This window comes from Piliocolobus tephrosceles, unplaced genomic scaffold, assembly GCF_002776525.5.
Source record: "Piliocolobus tephrosceles isolate RC106 unplaced genomic scaffold, ASM277652v3 unscaffolded_41, whole genome shotgun sequence".
Lineage (NCBI taxonomy): Eukaryota > Metazoa > Chordata > Mammalia > Primates > Cercopithecidae > Piliocolobus > Piliocolobus tephrosceles.
The window spans coordinates 1,530,524-1,546,340 of NW_022325420.1; the positions used below are offsets into that span (position 1 = coordinate 1,530,524).

Consider the following 15,817-nt stretch of genomic DNA (forward strand, 5'->3'; position numbering starts at 1 on the left):
TGGTCCAGCAGTCCTCACGCTGTTTTGTTTTTTTATGAGATTACGTAATATTAAAGGCAAATAGAAAAGTCTGTAATTTTACTCAAGCTATGCACAGCCTTCTAATCTTTGAGTTAAAGTCCCACAATACTTGCCCCATCAGTGGGAATGATTGAGTACAGCTATATCATGATCAATAACTCTCTCAAGGGTGGGTTTCCTGATGCCCATGGTTTTCAGAAGTTACAGGTGTTCCGGTTAATCTGTTACAAAAAACACACTGGCATTTTAGAGTAGGTTATTATCTTTAAGCCACTAAACCCTCTGAAAATATAAAAAGCAGATTTAAATTTTTAAAAAGTCTACAAGTAGTAAAGACACTAGAACAGGTCGGGCATGGTGGCTCACGCCCGTAATGCCAGCACTTTGAGAGGCCAAGGCGGGCAGATCACCTGAGGTTAGGAGTTCGAGACCTGCCAGACCTACATGGAGAAACCCCACCTCTACTAAAAATGTAAAAATTAGCCGGGTGTGGTGGCACATGCCTGTAATCCCAGCTACTTGGGATGCTGAGGCAGCAGAATCGCTTGAATCTGGGAGGCGGAGGTAGCAGTGAGCCAAGAGCACGCCATTGCACTCCAGCCTGGGCAATAAGAGTGAAATTCTGTCTCAAAAAACAAAACAAAACAAAAACAAAAAAAGAAATTAGAACAGTACTGTGGAATTCAACTGAGGGGAAAAAGGTAGTGACTCTTTGCTTTTATATTTCCTTTACCATACTGGTCAGTAAAACAAATTCTGACACAGCATTTTGAATTCAGTCAACTCTGGGGATTAGAGTTAAATATATTCTCACATTTTGGCCCTTATTTCATCATTTGTAAAGTGCATACTTATAAAACTAAGCTGGCACACACAGCTTTGCTGTAATCTAGATGTTATACCCTTTCTGCATTGTCCCTGGTATATGTATATCCAGATATATCTATAAACACTTTTTCGTGAATTTCAGATGCACAGCTCATTTAAGCACTTGAAATAGAATAACACGCAGGTGTCAGCCTTCCATATTTCAAAGCTTGAAGATTAACCTAATATACAATATGGTGACCTAACAGTCCTTCATTTGAAAGAAATCTGAAAAATAATCTCTGATACAGCCTAAGTGTGAGAATAACCCAGCGGGATTTCCACCTCTTCATTTCTTAATGAGTTTTTTGATAATGAGAGGTGACTTTGCCAGTCACTCTGGGCTCTATTATGGCTAATTTGACTCCACTTCACTCTCCTTGTTAATTATTAACACTAGCCTTTTTATCCTCATGAGACCACATTCCAATTTTTCCTTTTTCGATTTTTATGAGCCCATCTTTATGAAGGTGAAAGTCTTGGAGAATAGGTTTTCACTTAGTGTAGAGCAGGAACATTTATTATTCGTTTAGGGAGAGACGCTGTGACATTGATTATATAGGCATGGGTGTTCTTTGGGATGGCTTTAATGTGCTAGTAATGTGAAAAGGCTGTTAATTAAAGAAGCAGCACCGTGGTATTTTTCAGTTGGGAACCAGTTCCCAATAGAATGGTCATTTGCCACTTGCTAGCATATCCACAGATTAAAAGGTGACTAGCTCCAAGGGTTTGCCTTTCGGTAGTGCTGAAAGAAATGATTTGTGCCATTTGCAGATGGCTTTCATTTGTCAGACGCGGTCACTTGCCTTATCTATTATTGACAGTACAAGTGTGGAAATAGCGTGGAAGGGTAGAATTTATTTGTACTAGCTTTATAGTCACCCAGCATCATTGAACCATCATGCTAATTACTTCATTATGAAAACATTTATCTTCCCTCAATTTTAATACAGCTCTCCTTCAAAATTATTTCCTTAGATACCATTTAAACTGATTGCCCATTAAATTACCTCTTTAGTAGGGGAGTAGATTGGGGTAGATGAAGGCAGGGTAGAGAGTGAAGTGAGAGCTTGGTCTTTTTTGGCCAGAAATGGAGGCTTTGTTTTCATCATTAGTCTTGCTCTGGGAATCAGTGAGTGAGTCTGTGAGGGGTGGGAGATTGGGGACAGTTGCTAAAATTGTGGTGCAGCTGGTGTTCTTCCCTTGAGGAAAACCACATTTCACCTCCAAGAGTTCTCCACATTTCAACTCCAAGGGTTCTCCAAGCTATGACTTTCCCTAATCACGGCTAACTGTAAGGAAAGGCACACACCCCAGACAGATTTTATTTTTCTCCTTAAAACAGAAACCGAATTTGCTGTGTTGAACCTTCCCTAATTAGTTCAGTCCCTAGCAGTCTTGTCACAGATGATTCCTAACATACATGCTAAGACCACACATACCTTTATCTCATCCTTTCTGTACTCTTTAACCAACTCCTTTCCTTTGCCCCCCACAACACATTGCCCGTATAAATATTTTCTCATTAAAAAATATAAGTTCAAGGACTCTTTTGTCTTCCTTAAAAAGACATTATTTTATCAATGCCCACAGAATCTGCTTTTGTTACAGTGAAATGAGACTGAACTGGAGACACAGTACTCAGGCTCTGACTCATCTCTGTCCTTAACTCCCTACTGTCAAGCCCCTGCCCGAGTTCCTGCCTCTAGGCATTAGGTTTCCTCAGCTAGAAAATGAAGAGTTTTGCTTAAGATCCCTTCCATACTCCAAAAGATAAAAAGCTATTTTAAACATCAAAGCATAAAAATTTTAATATAAGGAAGATAAGTAACCAATTGGGATATCTGAATTATTCATGAACCACCCCCAAGTCAGCTATAAAGTTTTCAAGCCACTAATAAAGTACGAATTCTAACTAATATCTCCATTAGTTTGAGAGGTCTTAGTAATTTTAAATTTTGGGAAAGCAAACACAAATATTCAACATTATTAATAATAAATCACAAACTGTTTAAAAATCTAAATATAATTAACAGCCTATTTTGTATAATGCGCACACACACACAGACTTACGCCTATGCAAGCAAGCATTGTTTTTCAACAAATTAACTCCCTTCCTAATAACTCCCTTCCTTGGACATTCAGAGCTCTCTGTCCTATTACCTCTGGCTAGTTAAAATTGTAATTATTTGGAACTTAGACAATAACTCTAATTGGGTCAATAACTCTAATTGGGTCAATATGGTAAAAACTGTAATGCTACGGCCTCATTGTAAGATTTTTTCTTTCAAGGGGTACTAAAAGGATAGAAGTTCAACATTTTCCCATAGTTTTCCAAAAGGACAATTTGGGAGCAGCTGCAGGTTGACATTAAACATTTGAATTGAATTCAATAAATCACTCAGTATCTAAGGAATGTAATAAAACAAACACACAATTATTAACCATGGTCTTCCATATCACTAAGGGTGATATTAATAGCTAGAAGAATTATGTTTTATCAACTACTCAGTGGTCTTGATTTTGGATGGAAACTTGTGAGTATGGGATAAAAGTCACTGCATTTTATTTCAGTTCCCCAGATAACACCATACTCCCAGTACCAAAAGGAAAGTATGACACTGGGGAACTTTTCGGTTTACCTCTCTACATGGAGGAGGTGTTTTTCTCAGAAATAATTCAGGTTTTCTAAAATCTGCAAATCATCATAAAATAAAAGCCAAGACCTAGACTTACCCTCAAAATTGACAGTGCTCCAAAGAGATCAGTACTAAATGCTTCTCTATTTTGACTAAGTACTGTACAACAAAATAGCACAAGATGATATGTAGTCAATGTATAGAAATGGTTAAATCAGGAAAGAAATATAAAACACATTTATATGTGAATTAAATATTTGTAAATATGATTGAAAATTACATTTTCATAGTTATAATTATGAAAATTATGTAGTTTTAATTTATTACCCCACAAATTTACACTTGCATTGAAAAAACTCTTCTTAAAAATAAATATGAAAAAATATTAATTCATTGAAATTAATGATATTCCATTCATTGTAGATAAGTAATACATTGTAGGTAAGTCATTTCAGGCTCTGAAATTCATTGTAGGTAAGTAATTTCAGGCTCTGAAATTTCAGGCTCTGAAATTGAGGCAATAATTAATAGCCTGCCAACCAAAAAAAGTCCAGGACCAGATGGATTCACAGCTGAATTCTACCAGAGGTACAAGAAGGAGCTGGTACCATTCCTTCTGAAACTATTCCAATCAATAGAAAAAGAGGGAATCCTCCCTAACTCATTTTATGAGGCCAACATCATCTTGATACCAAAGCCTGGCAGAGACACAACAAAAAAAGAGAATTTTAGACCAATATCCCTGATGAACATCGATGCAAAAATCCTCAATAAAACACTGGCAAACCAGATCCAGCAGCACATCAAAAAGCTTATCCACCATGATCAAGTGGGCTTCATCCCTGGGATGCAAGGCTGGTTCAACATACGCAAATCAATCAACGTAATCCAGCATATAAACAGAACCAAAGACAAAAACCACATGATTATCTCAATAGATGCAGAAAAGGCTTTTGACAAAATTCAACAGCCCTTTATGCTAAAAACTCTCAATAAATTCGGTGTTGACGGAACGTATCTCAAAATAATAAGAGCTATTTGTGACAAACCCACAGCCAATATCATACTGAATGGGCAAAAACTGGAAAAATTCCCTTTGAAAACTGGCACAAGACAGGGATGCCCTCTCTCACCACTCCTATTCAACATAGTGTTGGAAGTTCTGGCTAGGGCTATCAGGCAAGAGAAAGAAATCAAGGGTATTCAGTTAGGAAAAGAAGAAGTCAAATTGTCCCTGTTTGCAGATGACCTGATTGTATATTTAGAAAACCCCATCGTCTCAGCCCAAAATCTCCTTAAGCTGATAAGAAACTTCAGCAAAGTCTCAGGATACAACATTAATGTGCAAAAATCACAAGCATTCTTATACATCAGTAACAGACAAACAGAGAGCCAAATCATGAATGAACTTCCATTCACAATTGCTTCAAACAGAATAAAATACCTAGGAATCCAACTTACAAGGGATGTAAAGGACTTCTTCAAGGAGAACTACAAACCACTGCTCAGTGAAATAAAAGAGGACACAAATAAATGGAAGAGCATACCATGCTCATGGATAGGAAGAATCAATACCGTGAAAATGGCCATACTGCCCAAGGTAATTTATAGATTCAATGCCATCCCCATGAAGCTACCAATGAGTTTCTTCACAGAATTGGAAAAAACTGCTTTAAAGTTCATATGGAACCAAAAAAGAGCTCGCATTGCCAAGACAATCCTAAGTCAAAAGAACAAAGCTGGAGGCATCACGCTACCTGCCACTTCAAACTATACTACAAGGCTACAGTAACCAAAACAGCATGGTACTGGTACCAAAACAGAGATATAGACCAATGGAATAGAACAGAGTCCTCAGAAATAATACCACACATCTACAGCCATCTGATCTTTGACAAACCTGAGAAAAACAAGAAATGGGGAAAGGATTCCCTATTTAATAAATGGTGCTGGGAAAATTGGCTAGCCATCAGTAGAAAGCTGAAACTGGATCCTTTCCTTACTCCTTGTATGAAAATTAATTCAAGATGGATTAGAGACTTAAATGTTAGACCTAATACCATAAAAACCCGAGAGAAAAACCTAGGTAATACCATTCAGGACATATGCATGGGCAAGGACTTCATGTCTAAAACACCAAAAGCAACAGCAACAAAAGCCAAAATTGACAAATGGGATCTAATTAAACTAAAGAGCTTCTGCACAGCAAAAGGAACTACCATCAGAGTGAACAGGCAACCTACAGAACGGGAGAAAATTTTTACAATCTACTCATCTGACAAAGGGCTAATATCCAGAACCTACAAAGAACTCAAACAAATTTACAAGAAAAAAACAAACAACCCCATCAAAAAGTGGGCAAAGGATATGAAGAGACATTTCTCAAAAGAAGACATTCATACAGCCAACAGACACATGAAAAAATGCTCATCATCACTGGCCATCAGAGAAATGCAAATCAAAACCACAATGAGATACCATCTCACACCAGTTAGAATGGCAATCATTCAAAAGTCAGGAAACAACAGGTGCTGGAGAGGATGTGGAGAAATAGGAACACTTTTACACTGTTGGTGGGATTGTAAACTAGTTCAACCATTATGGAAAACAGTATGGCGATTCCTCAAGGATCTAGAACTAGATGTACCATATGACCCAGCCATCCCATTACTGGGTATATACCCAAAGGATTATAAATCATGCTGCTATAAAGACACATGCACACATATGTTTACTGCGGCACTATTCACAGTAGCAAAGACTTGGAATCAACCCAAATGTCCATCAGTGACAGACTGGATTAAGAAAATGTGGCACATATACACCATGGAATACTATGCAGCCATAAAAAAGGATGAGTTTGTGTCCTTTATAGGGACATGGATGCAGCTGGAAACCATCATTCTCAGCAAACTATCGCAAGAACAGAAAACCAAACATCGCATGTTCTCACTCATAGGTGGGAACTGAACGATGAGATCACTTGGACTCTGGAAGGGGAACATCACACACTGGGGCCTATCATGGGGAGGGGGGAGGAGGGAAGGATTGCATTGGGAGTTATACCTGATGTAAATGACGAGTTGATGGGTGCTGACGAGTTGATGGGTACAGCACAGCAACATGGCACAAGTATACATATGTAACAAACCTGCACGTTATGCACATGTACCCTAGAACTTAAAGTATAATAATAATAATAATAAAAAGAAAAAAAAAACAGAAACGAGTAAAACAGCAACAATAATAATCAAATTTTGCATTAAATTCTTAGTTTATACCTGGAAAAAAAAAAGTAATTCCATTCATTCTAGATGAATGGAATATCATCAAAAAATATTAATTCATTGTAGTAGAAGTTCTCCAACAGAACTTGCAAGAAATCCACAACATATTTTGTTTTCTCTACAAAATAGATTACAATATTTTGAATATGTTAAAATATTCATCATCTTAACTAATTGCTTGATGGTGAACATTAATAAATGCCTCATTTTTAAATAATCCCCAACGTACATCTAAGTATGTTTGATTCTTGAGTTTTCATTCAAATGGAGAAAACAGTGTCAAAAAATATCTTACATATGGTCAGGCGCGATAGCTCATGCCTATAATCCCAGCACTTTGGGAGGCCGAGGTGGGTGGATCATGAGGTCAGGAGAACGAGACCATCCTGGCTAGCACAGTGAAACCCCATCTCTACTAAAAATGCATAAAAATTAGTCGGGTGTGGTGGCGGGTGCCTGTGGTCCCAACTACTTGGGAGGCTGAGACAGGAGAATGGCATGAACCCAGCAGGTGGAGCTTACAGTGAGCCGAGATCGCGCCACTGCACTGCAACCTGGAAGATAGAGCGAGACTCTGTCTCAAAAACAAACAAACAAACAAACAAACAAACAAACAAAACCCAAGAAACTCTGTCTCAAAAAAACATCCTACTTACTTATTATCATTTAGGGAACTTAATGCCTAATATATATATATATATATATATATATATACTTATTTTTGGTAGTGGGTTTATTGTTATACATTTGTTTTAAGATAATATTAAAAACCTCACTGTAATTTCATAGCAGAAAATGAATGATGATATAAGATTGGGAAAGGAAGACAGTCATTCCACATTGGCTAGGTGGCAGGAGGGAACCAAATTGGAACTTAAAAACTGACTGAGGGCCAGGTGTGGTGGCTCACACCTGTAATCCCAGCACTTTGGGAGGCTGAGACGGGTGGATCACTTGAGGTCAGGGTTTTGGGACCAGCCTGGCCAACATGGTGGAACCCTGTCTCTACTAAAAATACAAAAATTAGCTGGGCGTGGTGGTGTATGCCTGTAATCCCAGTTACTTGAGAAGCTGAAGCATGAGAATCGCTTGAACCTGGGAGGCGGAAGTTGCAGTGAACCAAGATTGTGCCACTGCACTCCAGCCTGGGTGATGGAGCAAGCTCTGTCTCAAACAAAACAAAACAAAACACCTGGCTTAGGACAATTTGCAGAATGAATGATTCACATATGGATAATTGCATGTGGGTTTATTAGCAACCACTGAGAGCAGGCCTTATGGTTGAATCTAAGGTAGGAATTGTAAGCTTGTAATAGCATCTTTGGAAATGAAATGAAATTGGATAGGATAATGAATAAGACTAACAAAATCTACAATATTTATTTATCATCTATTATATGTGAGTTATCATCTTATTTAATGCTCATTGACAACGACACTGTTGGTGCTATTATTTTCCTTCTTGTATAGATATAGCACCTAGAGTTTGGAGAGGTTAAGCTATTGTCAAAGGTCAAGTGGTAAGTGACAGAGAGACGTGAATCTGTCTGGCACCAAAGCTCATGTTGCTAATTACTCTAACATGATGCCTCTCTTACTAGAACAGAGGTTTTTAACCTGGTGTCCTAAATTTAGGATGTCCATGGAAAGTACAATATTACAAACAATTTCATATCTATGTGATTTCCCCCCCCCCCCCCCCCCCCCCCAGTTTTATCACAGACTCAAAGGGGTGAACAACCAAAGGAAGTTAAGAAAGACTGGACTAGAGCCATGAACAAAACCAATAAAGATTTTTTCTTTAAACAAACACAACTATAAAAACATGAATTTAGGTTTACAACCAGAAAGATATAGCAGTGGCTTTCTGGGAAGAGAGCAGTAAAAGCACATGCAGTTTTAACATATAAAATGTTCTAAATAAAGTATAATTGTAAACAAGTTCTAAATGTATTAACAGCGTAAAGAAGTTCCTTGGAGAGTCAGAGCAGACATGGGCTGCAGGAAGACAGGGAAGAAGGAAGCAAGGCACCTCTCATTTGGGTCTGGTTATTCAGGTCACATGGTGAGCACTGTGTTCTTCTGAGCACCACACTCCAGAACAACACTGAGAAATGGAGTGAGGTCTATTCAGGGTACGGTGATGAGAACGGCAATGGGCATGAAACCCCTATTGTAAGACAGAGTTGTTTTATATGGGAATAAAGAGTGGCAGAAGAAAATACATGATAGAAGACAACTGTTGCATTGATCAAAGAGAATGGGTCAGAACCAGAGGTTAGGAGGAGGCAGAGTTCACCTTGGTGTATCATGACAGGAACATTATTCAGTAGGGAATTGGTGACCCCCACGGTCACTTCAAGTGTTGAAACAAAGGTTGTCAGTGGTAACCAAACTTGAGACTAAGTGAAACTTAAAAAAGCATTACAAGGAAAGGCCTAGGAATCTGTATGTTAAAATCTTGATAAAAAACAAAGTTTGTATTGTTTGCTAGAAGACCATCTACCAGAATAAATGTAAAAGTTATTATTAAATTGAGAGTAAAAGTCTCAATAGAGAGATTTTACATTCTCCTTAATTTCTAAATGTTGAATGAGCAAGTTACACTACATAGCAATATCTGCCTATCATCTGTAGAAATGAACCGACCCTCAGGCCAGCAATATTACCACAATAGATTTAAGTAGGAGCCTTAACATAACATGATTTTTACAATAATGAATTAAGGTGTCTTTCAGAGATGTAAATGTTCTCAAGTACTTTTGAAATGTCAGCCTTTACAGATTTTCAGATTCATAAAGTACAATAAGGTTCATAAAGAAAGGTGCCTAGGTTACCAGACCTCAGTGAAGGCAGGAGGATGGGAATGAGAGGACCTTCAGAGCCCAGTGGAGTGTGGGAGTGTCCCCGGGCTCCCTTAGTCTCTGGTCTAACATAGTCGGGCAGGCTGAGCAAACCTAAATGTTACCCATGCGAACTCTTGTCAGGCTGGTGCTAGGGCACAGTAAAAATACATTCACATTCAACATTCTCCCACCCCTCCCCATTTCACATACTCAAGAAAACGCAAATGCTCACTGTCATTTCGGAGGAAATTATTAAGCAGTTGGAAAAGAGGAAAACTATCCCAGGAGTCTTGTGGTTGAGCCTCTAGTGCAGTGTCCATATCTACTGTAAATAAAGCCCAAAATTTCTCTGCATGTTCAGCCAATAAATCAGGCCACCAGGCAAATGCCTACAAAAGGATAGAAACATAGAGAAATACATTACTTTTTAGAAACACACACAAGTACTGTGCCAGTTGAAAATATTTTATAACATGTCTTAGTTTCACAAACAGGTATGATACACAAAATATAATATTTTTTAGCCTGAGAAAAATTTTATAGTTACAAATTAAAATCATACATTTGGCACTGATGAATGAAATAGAAAATAGAATTAAAATGTACAAGGACATTTATTCCTTTATAAAAGAAATACATGATTAGTTTACAACATTTAGAACATATATAAAACAAAAAGAAAAATTATTTCTATCTCATAATTTAAACATATCTATTCTGAATTTTTTGGTGTATTTACTTCCAATATTTCTTTTTTTCTGTGAATAGAAACATTAAAATATTTAGTATCACACTTATAATATTTTCCTGTGATTTCACTTTTAATATAATAGCATAATCTTCTGCTATAAGGATATGCTGTTATTTATTTACCTATTACCCTACTAAAATGGCTGTTTTCAATTTTTTGCTATTCTCAATGATAGTGTAGTAAATATTTTTACATAAATATCCTTGAATATAGTACTGATTATTTCCTTAGGATAAACTTCTAATAATTACTGGATTAATAGATATGCATTTTAGAGCCTTCACACATTGCAAACTGCTCTTTATGAAAAGTGTTTGCTCACATCCATTCTCCATTCAGCAGCCAGTCATCATTTCATTTATTTTTTTGACAGGGCCTCACTCTGTCGCTTAGGCTGGAGTGCAGTGGGTTGATCTCGGCTTACTGCAACCTCTGCCTCCCAGGTTAAAGCGATTCTCATGGCTCAGCCTCCCAAGTAGCTGGGACCACAGATGTATGCCACCACGCCTGGCTAGTGCTTTTGTATTTTTAGGAGAAACAGGGTTGCGCTATGTTGGCCAGGCTGGTCTCCAACTCCCGGCCTCAAATGATCTGCCAGCTTTGGCCTCCCAGAGTGCTGAGATTACTGGCATGAGCCATGGTGCCTGGCTTCAAATATGAATTGGATTATAACAGGAAGATACAAATCACATAAAAGGGGATTGCAAAATTTTGACACACTATTTTCTTAAGAACTTTTCATGTTTATAAAAATTTCATGTTTCACATTTATAGTAAATATGGCCTTAAAATAATAGATGTAAAATAATAATCAGTAACTAAAAAGATTGCCATGTAATTAATAAGCAGATGGTAAAAGCTGACTTAAGGAAGAACAGTGTAGCATAAATAACAGATTTGAGAGTTGGGGACATTTTAATGCCTGGTTCAATGCTGTGACCAATATATGAATCCGAAAACTGGTTGGGAATGGTGCGCATGATGAAAATTGAGCATATTGTTTTTTGCAAATATTACCTTAGAATATTTTTTGGTTAAATATTTGACAAAATGGGTATATGACATAATGTAAAAACACACAAAAAAGTATACATGATTTTATTACACAGATCTTGTGCCTATCTTTTGTAGCTATAGTGGTGACAAAGAAAAGAAGAACCTGAGATTCCAACTCTGAGTAGAGCAGCACAGAAAAATGCAGCCCTGCAAAGAGACATTTTCAAAATCTCACTTCCAGTTCACAACCAATATCTTTGCAAAAGGTTAAAACTAAGAAAATAACAGTCATGTTAGTTCAGGTTGTTTCAGGACTCTGAGAAAAATTCCTAAAGGTCTTCTTAAAGTTAACTTGAAAGACAGAGCCAGGATGAGCAATGAAATAAAATGGAATACACCTATTTTTTTCTTTTTTTTACAAAACAGTTTCAGGTTAGCAAGATTTTGCCATCAACTGGAAAATTTCATTGTTTTGCAGAAGTATATATTTATGTCTCAAGTTGTACTCCTGATGATATTCTTAATGAATGTAAGCCAATCTGTGATGAACGCCTCTTCTCCTAATGATGGCTTCAGAACACTTTAAGCAATCACTGTCCTTGAAAATGAAAGCAACAGTTTCAGTTACCTTGAGAATACAGGGTCTGGTCTACCACCTGTCCCCTTCTCTTTCTTGCCATCCTGTCCTGGGTTGGTAGGAAGATGAGGGGCTGTATAATTCCCTCCCTAGGGTATTACTTCCTGTGGTGTGGCTGAGGTTCAACAGCATCAGGGACTCCAAAAGGGAGGAGAAAACCTCCCTCAGCAATGCATCTGTCTACAGGGTACTAAACAGAAATCATGATTATCTGGATTAAAGTTCTTTTGGCTCTAATGCTAAGCCACTAATTAGTGTAAATGAGATGGCAGAGGCAGAAGGCAATGTTTTATTTGCTTAAGAGGGAAATATAAAACAAACCTTGATTTTAAGTACTTCAGCTTATAACACTTCCTACCAACAGGGTGCAGTGGCTCACACCTGTAATCTCAGCAGTTTGGGAGGCCAAGGAGGGTGGATTACCTGAGGTCAGGAGTTCGAGACCAGCCTGGCCAACAGGGGGAAACCCCATCTCTACTAAAAATACAAAAATTAGCTGGGTGTGGTAGTGCACACCTATAATCCCAGCTACTCAGGGGGCTGAGACAGGAGAATTGCTTGAACCCGGGAGGTGAAGGTTTCAGTGAGCCAAGATTGTGCCACTGCACTCCAGCCTGGGTGACAGAGTGAGACACTGTCTTAAAACAAACAAACAAGCTGGGCGCGGTGGCTCAAGCCTGTAATCCCAGCACTTTGGGAGGCTGAGACGGGCAGATCACGAGGTCAGGAGATCGAGACCATCCTGGCTAACACGGTGAAACCCCGTCTCTACTAAAAAATACAAAAAACTAGCTGGGCGAGGTGGCGGGCGCCTGTAGTCCCAGCTACTTGGGAGGCTGAGGCAGGAGAATGGTGTAAACCCGGGAGGCGGAGCTTGCAGTGAGCTGAGATCCGGCCACTGCACTCCCGCCTGGGCGACAGAGCGAGACTCCGTCTCAAAAACAAACAAACAAACAAACAAACAAACAAACAAACAACTTCCTACCAAAGTTCTAATGATAAATAAACTTATACAGGATTAATAATACAAATAAGCAATACAAATATGTGGCAGGCTGACAATACTTGGAAAGCCTGTTTTTTCAGTAAATGTAGTTTGCAATGGTGGCAGGTAAAAATGAATCCTGAACCTAGATGCAGAGTACTGAGCTTTTGAACTCAGTGATGATACTTGAGTGATAACGGTCAAATCAGTTCACTGGGTGGATTTCCATTTATTTATCTGCAAATTGGCAATAACAATACTTGCCCTAACCTCTCCCAGTGTTGTTGTGGCAATCAAATAAATACAAAAGTTTATTACTATACAAATGTAATAATTGACTACCATAATCAGTAATTACAAATATGTGTTGAAATTCATATAAATCTTATGTGAGTTTATGTGTTTTAAAAATAATATCCAACACGAATTAAATGGTGTTTATGTGCCAAGTACTGTTCTAAAGGTTTTATAAACATCATCTTACTTAATCCCCCAAACAATTATTTCAGGTAGATGGTACAATTAGCCTTACTTTATAGGTTAGCAAACAGAGATTAAATAACTTGCCTAAAGTCATACAGTTGGTAGATAACAAAGCAGTGATTGAATCTAAGTCAGCTGGAGTCTAGAGATCAAGTTCTTACACATATAGTGTATTCTTAAGAGAGACACATATGGCACATTGCCATCTTTCTCTCCATCCATCCATCCATCCATCCATCCACCCTCAGCAGATCGGACCACTGTTAATATCTTTTGATTTATTATCTGACTTCCTTATATATTTTCTAATTTTTATTAAAGCCTGAAGCTTTTGATAACTTTTATTTTTTATTTTTATTTTTTTTTTTGAGGCAAAGTGTTGCTCTGTCACCCAGGCTGGAGTACAGTGGCACAGTCTCGGCTCACGGCAACCTCTGCCTCCCAGGTTCAAGTGATTCTAATGCCTCAGACTCCCAAGTATCTGGAATTACAGGTGCCTGCCACCATGCCCAGCTAATTTTTGTATTTTCAGTAGAGATGGGGTTGTGCCATGTTGGCCAGGCTGGTCTTGAACTCCTGACTTCAGGAGATCCACCTGCCTCAGCCTCCCAAAGTGCTGGGATTATAGGTGTGAGCCACCGCACCTGGCCTTGATTACTTTTACCCTCAAAATATAATAAAAATTTATAATTTAAAACAAAAAGGAGGATGGCTGCCTAAATGAGCAAAAACACTGAGTCTGACTTTGAAACGTATATTGTGCCTATTTACTCCCCAAGACAAGATTAGTTTGCATTTCTGTACCTTGTAGATGATCCTAAAGGCTTTAGAGACAATCCAGTGTCCATAGTATCCCCTGCCCCTGACACACACATACACACATATTCACATACATAGGGACATGATTCTGAGGGCCATATTCTTAAAATATTTAAGTTCTCTTAAGGGACAGAGAGAATGAACAGGTGACACCTATTGTCTAATCGTAAGTTTTTTACAACTCCTGTGATTCACTGATAATCAGGTTGATAAGCATAGATATAGCAATAACCAAGTGAGATGATGAGCTGAAAATGTTCCAAAACATATGAGAATGTAAAGTATTATCCTCATTCATATATATTATAAATCAGTAAATAATGAACAAACATTTTTGGTAGAGCATTCATGCTCATGCAATTGGTTTTGAGAGTCATTGCTAAAAAGGGAATTCTACTTCTATACCTGAGTCATATGCAAGTTACTTGCTGGTCATCCTCTTCCAAGATGAGGGCTATTTGTTGGTCCAGAGGCTAATATAATTTTAAATTTAAACTTATCCTAAAAAAGGTTTATCTCACTGACTATCCAGATATAAACCATGTGTAATTGAGGTCATTTCAACTGTTGAGACTGTTGTAATCTAGTTAGTAGACAGGACATCGATTTTGTTCATGGTCATTTCTTTTGTATAACAACACTTCAATATATTCCTTAGGCAGGCATGCATGCCAGTTGGAGAGGAATAAGGATACACACAAACAAAAATAAATTTAAAAATTAAATACCCTTTCTCTTTACATTAGAATCCAACCAGAAGCATAATTTGGTTCAGATACTGATGTTTAGGGGAATGCACATATACACAAATATGTGTGTTCACACTGAACTCTCACTGTCCAGGCTCTTGTTGAAGCAGCCCAGCAAATGAATCAACCATTTGCAGTGAACTGAGAGCTGTCTGCATTACAAATACCAAACTACTGCCAAACAACCTTCTTGCCCATGGTGGAAGGGATATGGTGGATTACATCGTATTTAAAATATTTTAAGGATCTTAAGTCAATATTTTGCTGTAGTAATAAGCAACCAAGTAATGACTTGAGTTGTGCTCATATTTTTCATGGTCCCTCTCTCTCAGCCCTTCTACTGATATTCTCAGCACTCCATCCATCCCCCTTAGGCAGAGTCCTTGGATATATACCAGAGTACAAGGAAAGAAGAGAATGACAGAATGGAAAGGGACATCACCAGGTTTGCACTGTGATCACTACCCCATGCATCTACATCCCTGTTGCAATGCTGCGGTTCAAATTTGTCAGCAGAACCAAGGCAGGACAATCACTCCTGCCATTCTACTTAAATTGCAAGCAGTGTGGTTTATTGGAAAATGTCCAGGTCTGGAGTCTGGCCTGAGTCTTCACCCACTCACTAGCTGTGCACCTCTGGCAAGTTGCTCAACTTTCCTGGGTCTGCTTTCTTATCAGTATAATAGTGTGTGTGTGTGTGGGGGGGTGTAATGGTGAGGGACTATGGCTTTTCCAGA

General features: G+C 38.2%; 1 protein-coding gene across 17 annotated transcripts in view; it reads right to left on the bottom strand.

The window, feature by feature from the left end:
* Nucleotides 1–15,817, bottom strand: part of LOC113224832 (calcium-dependent secretion activator 2) — a 567,701-nt gene that overhangs the window by 82,798 nt on the left and 469,086 nt on the right. For all 17 annotated transcript variants that reach the window (XM_026454354.2, XM_026454360.1, XM_026454352.1 and 14 more), the window contains one exon: nucleotides 9,893–10,049. In XM_026454354.2, coding sequence (XP_026310139.1) covers nucleotides 9,893–10,049 — 157 coding nt within the window. The remainder of the gene's footprint in view (nucleotides 1–9,892; nucleotides 10,050–15,817) is intronic.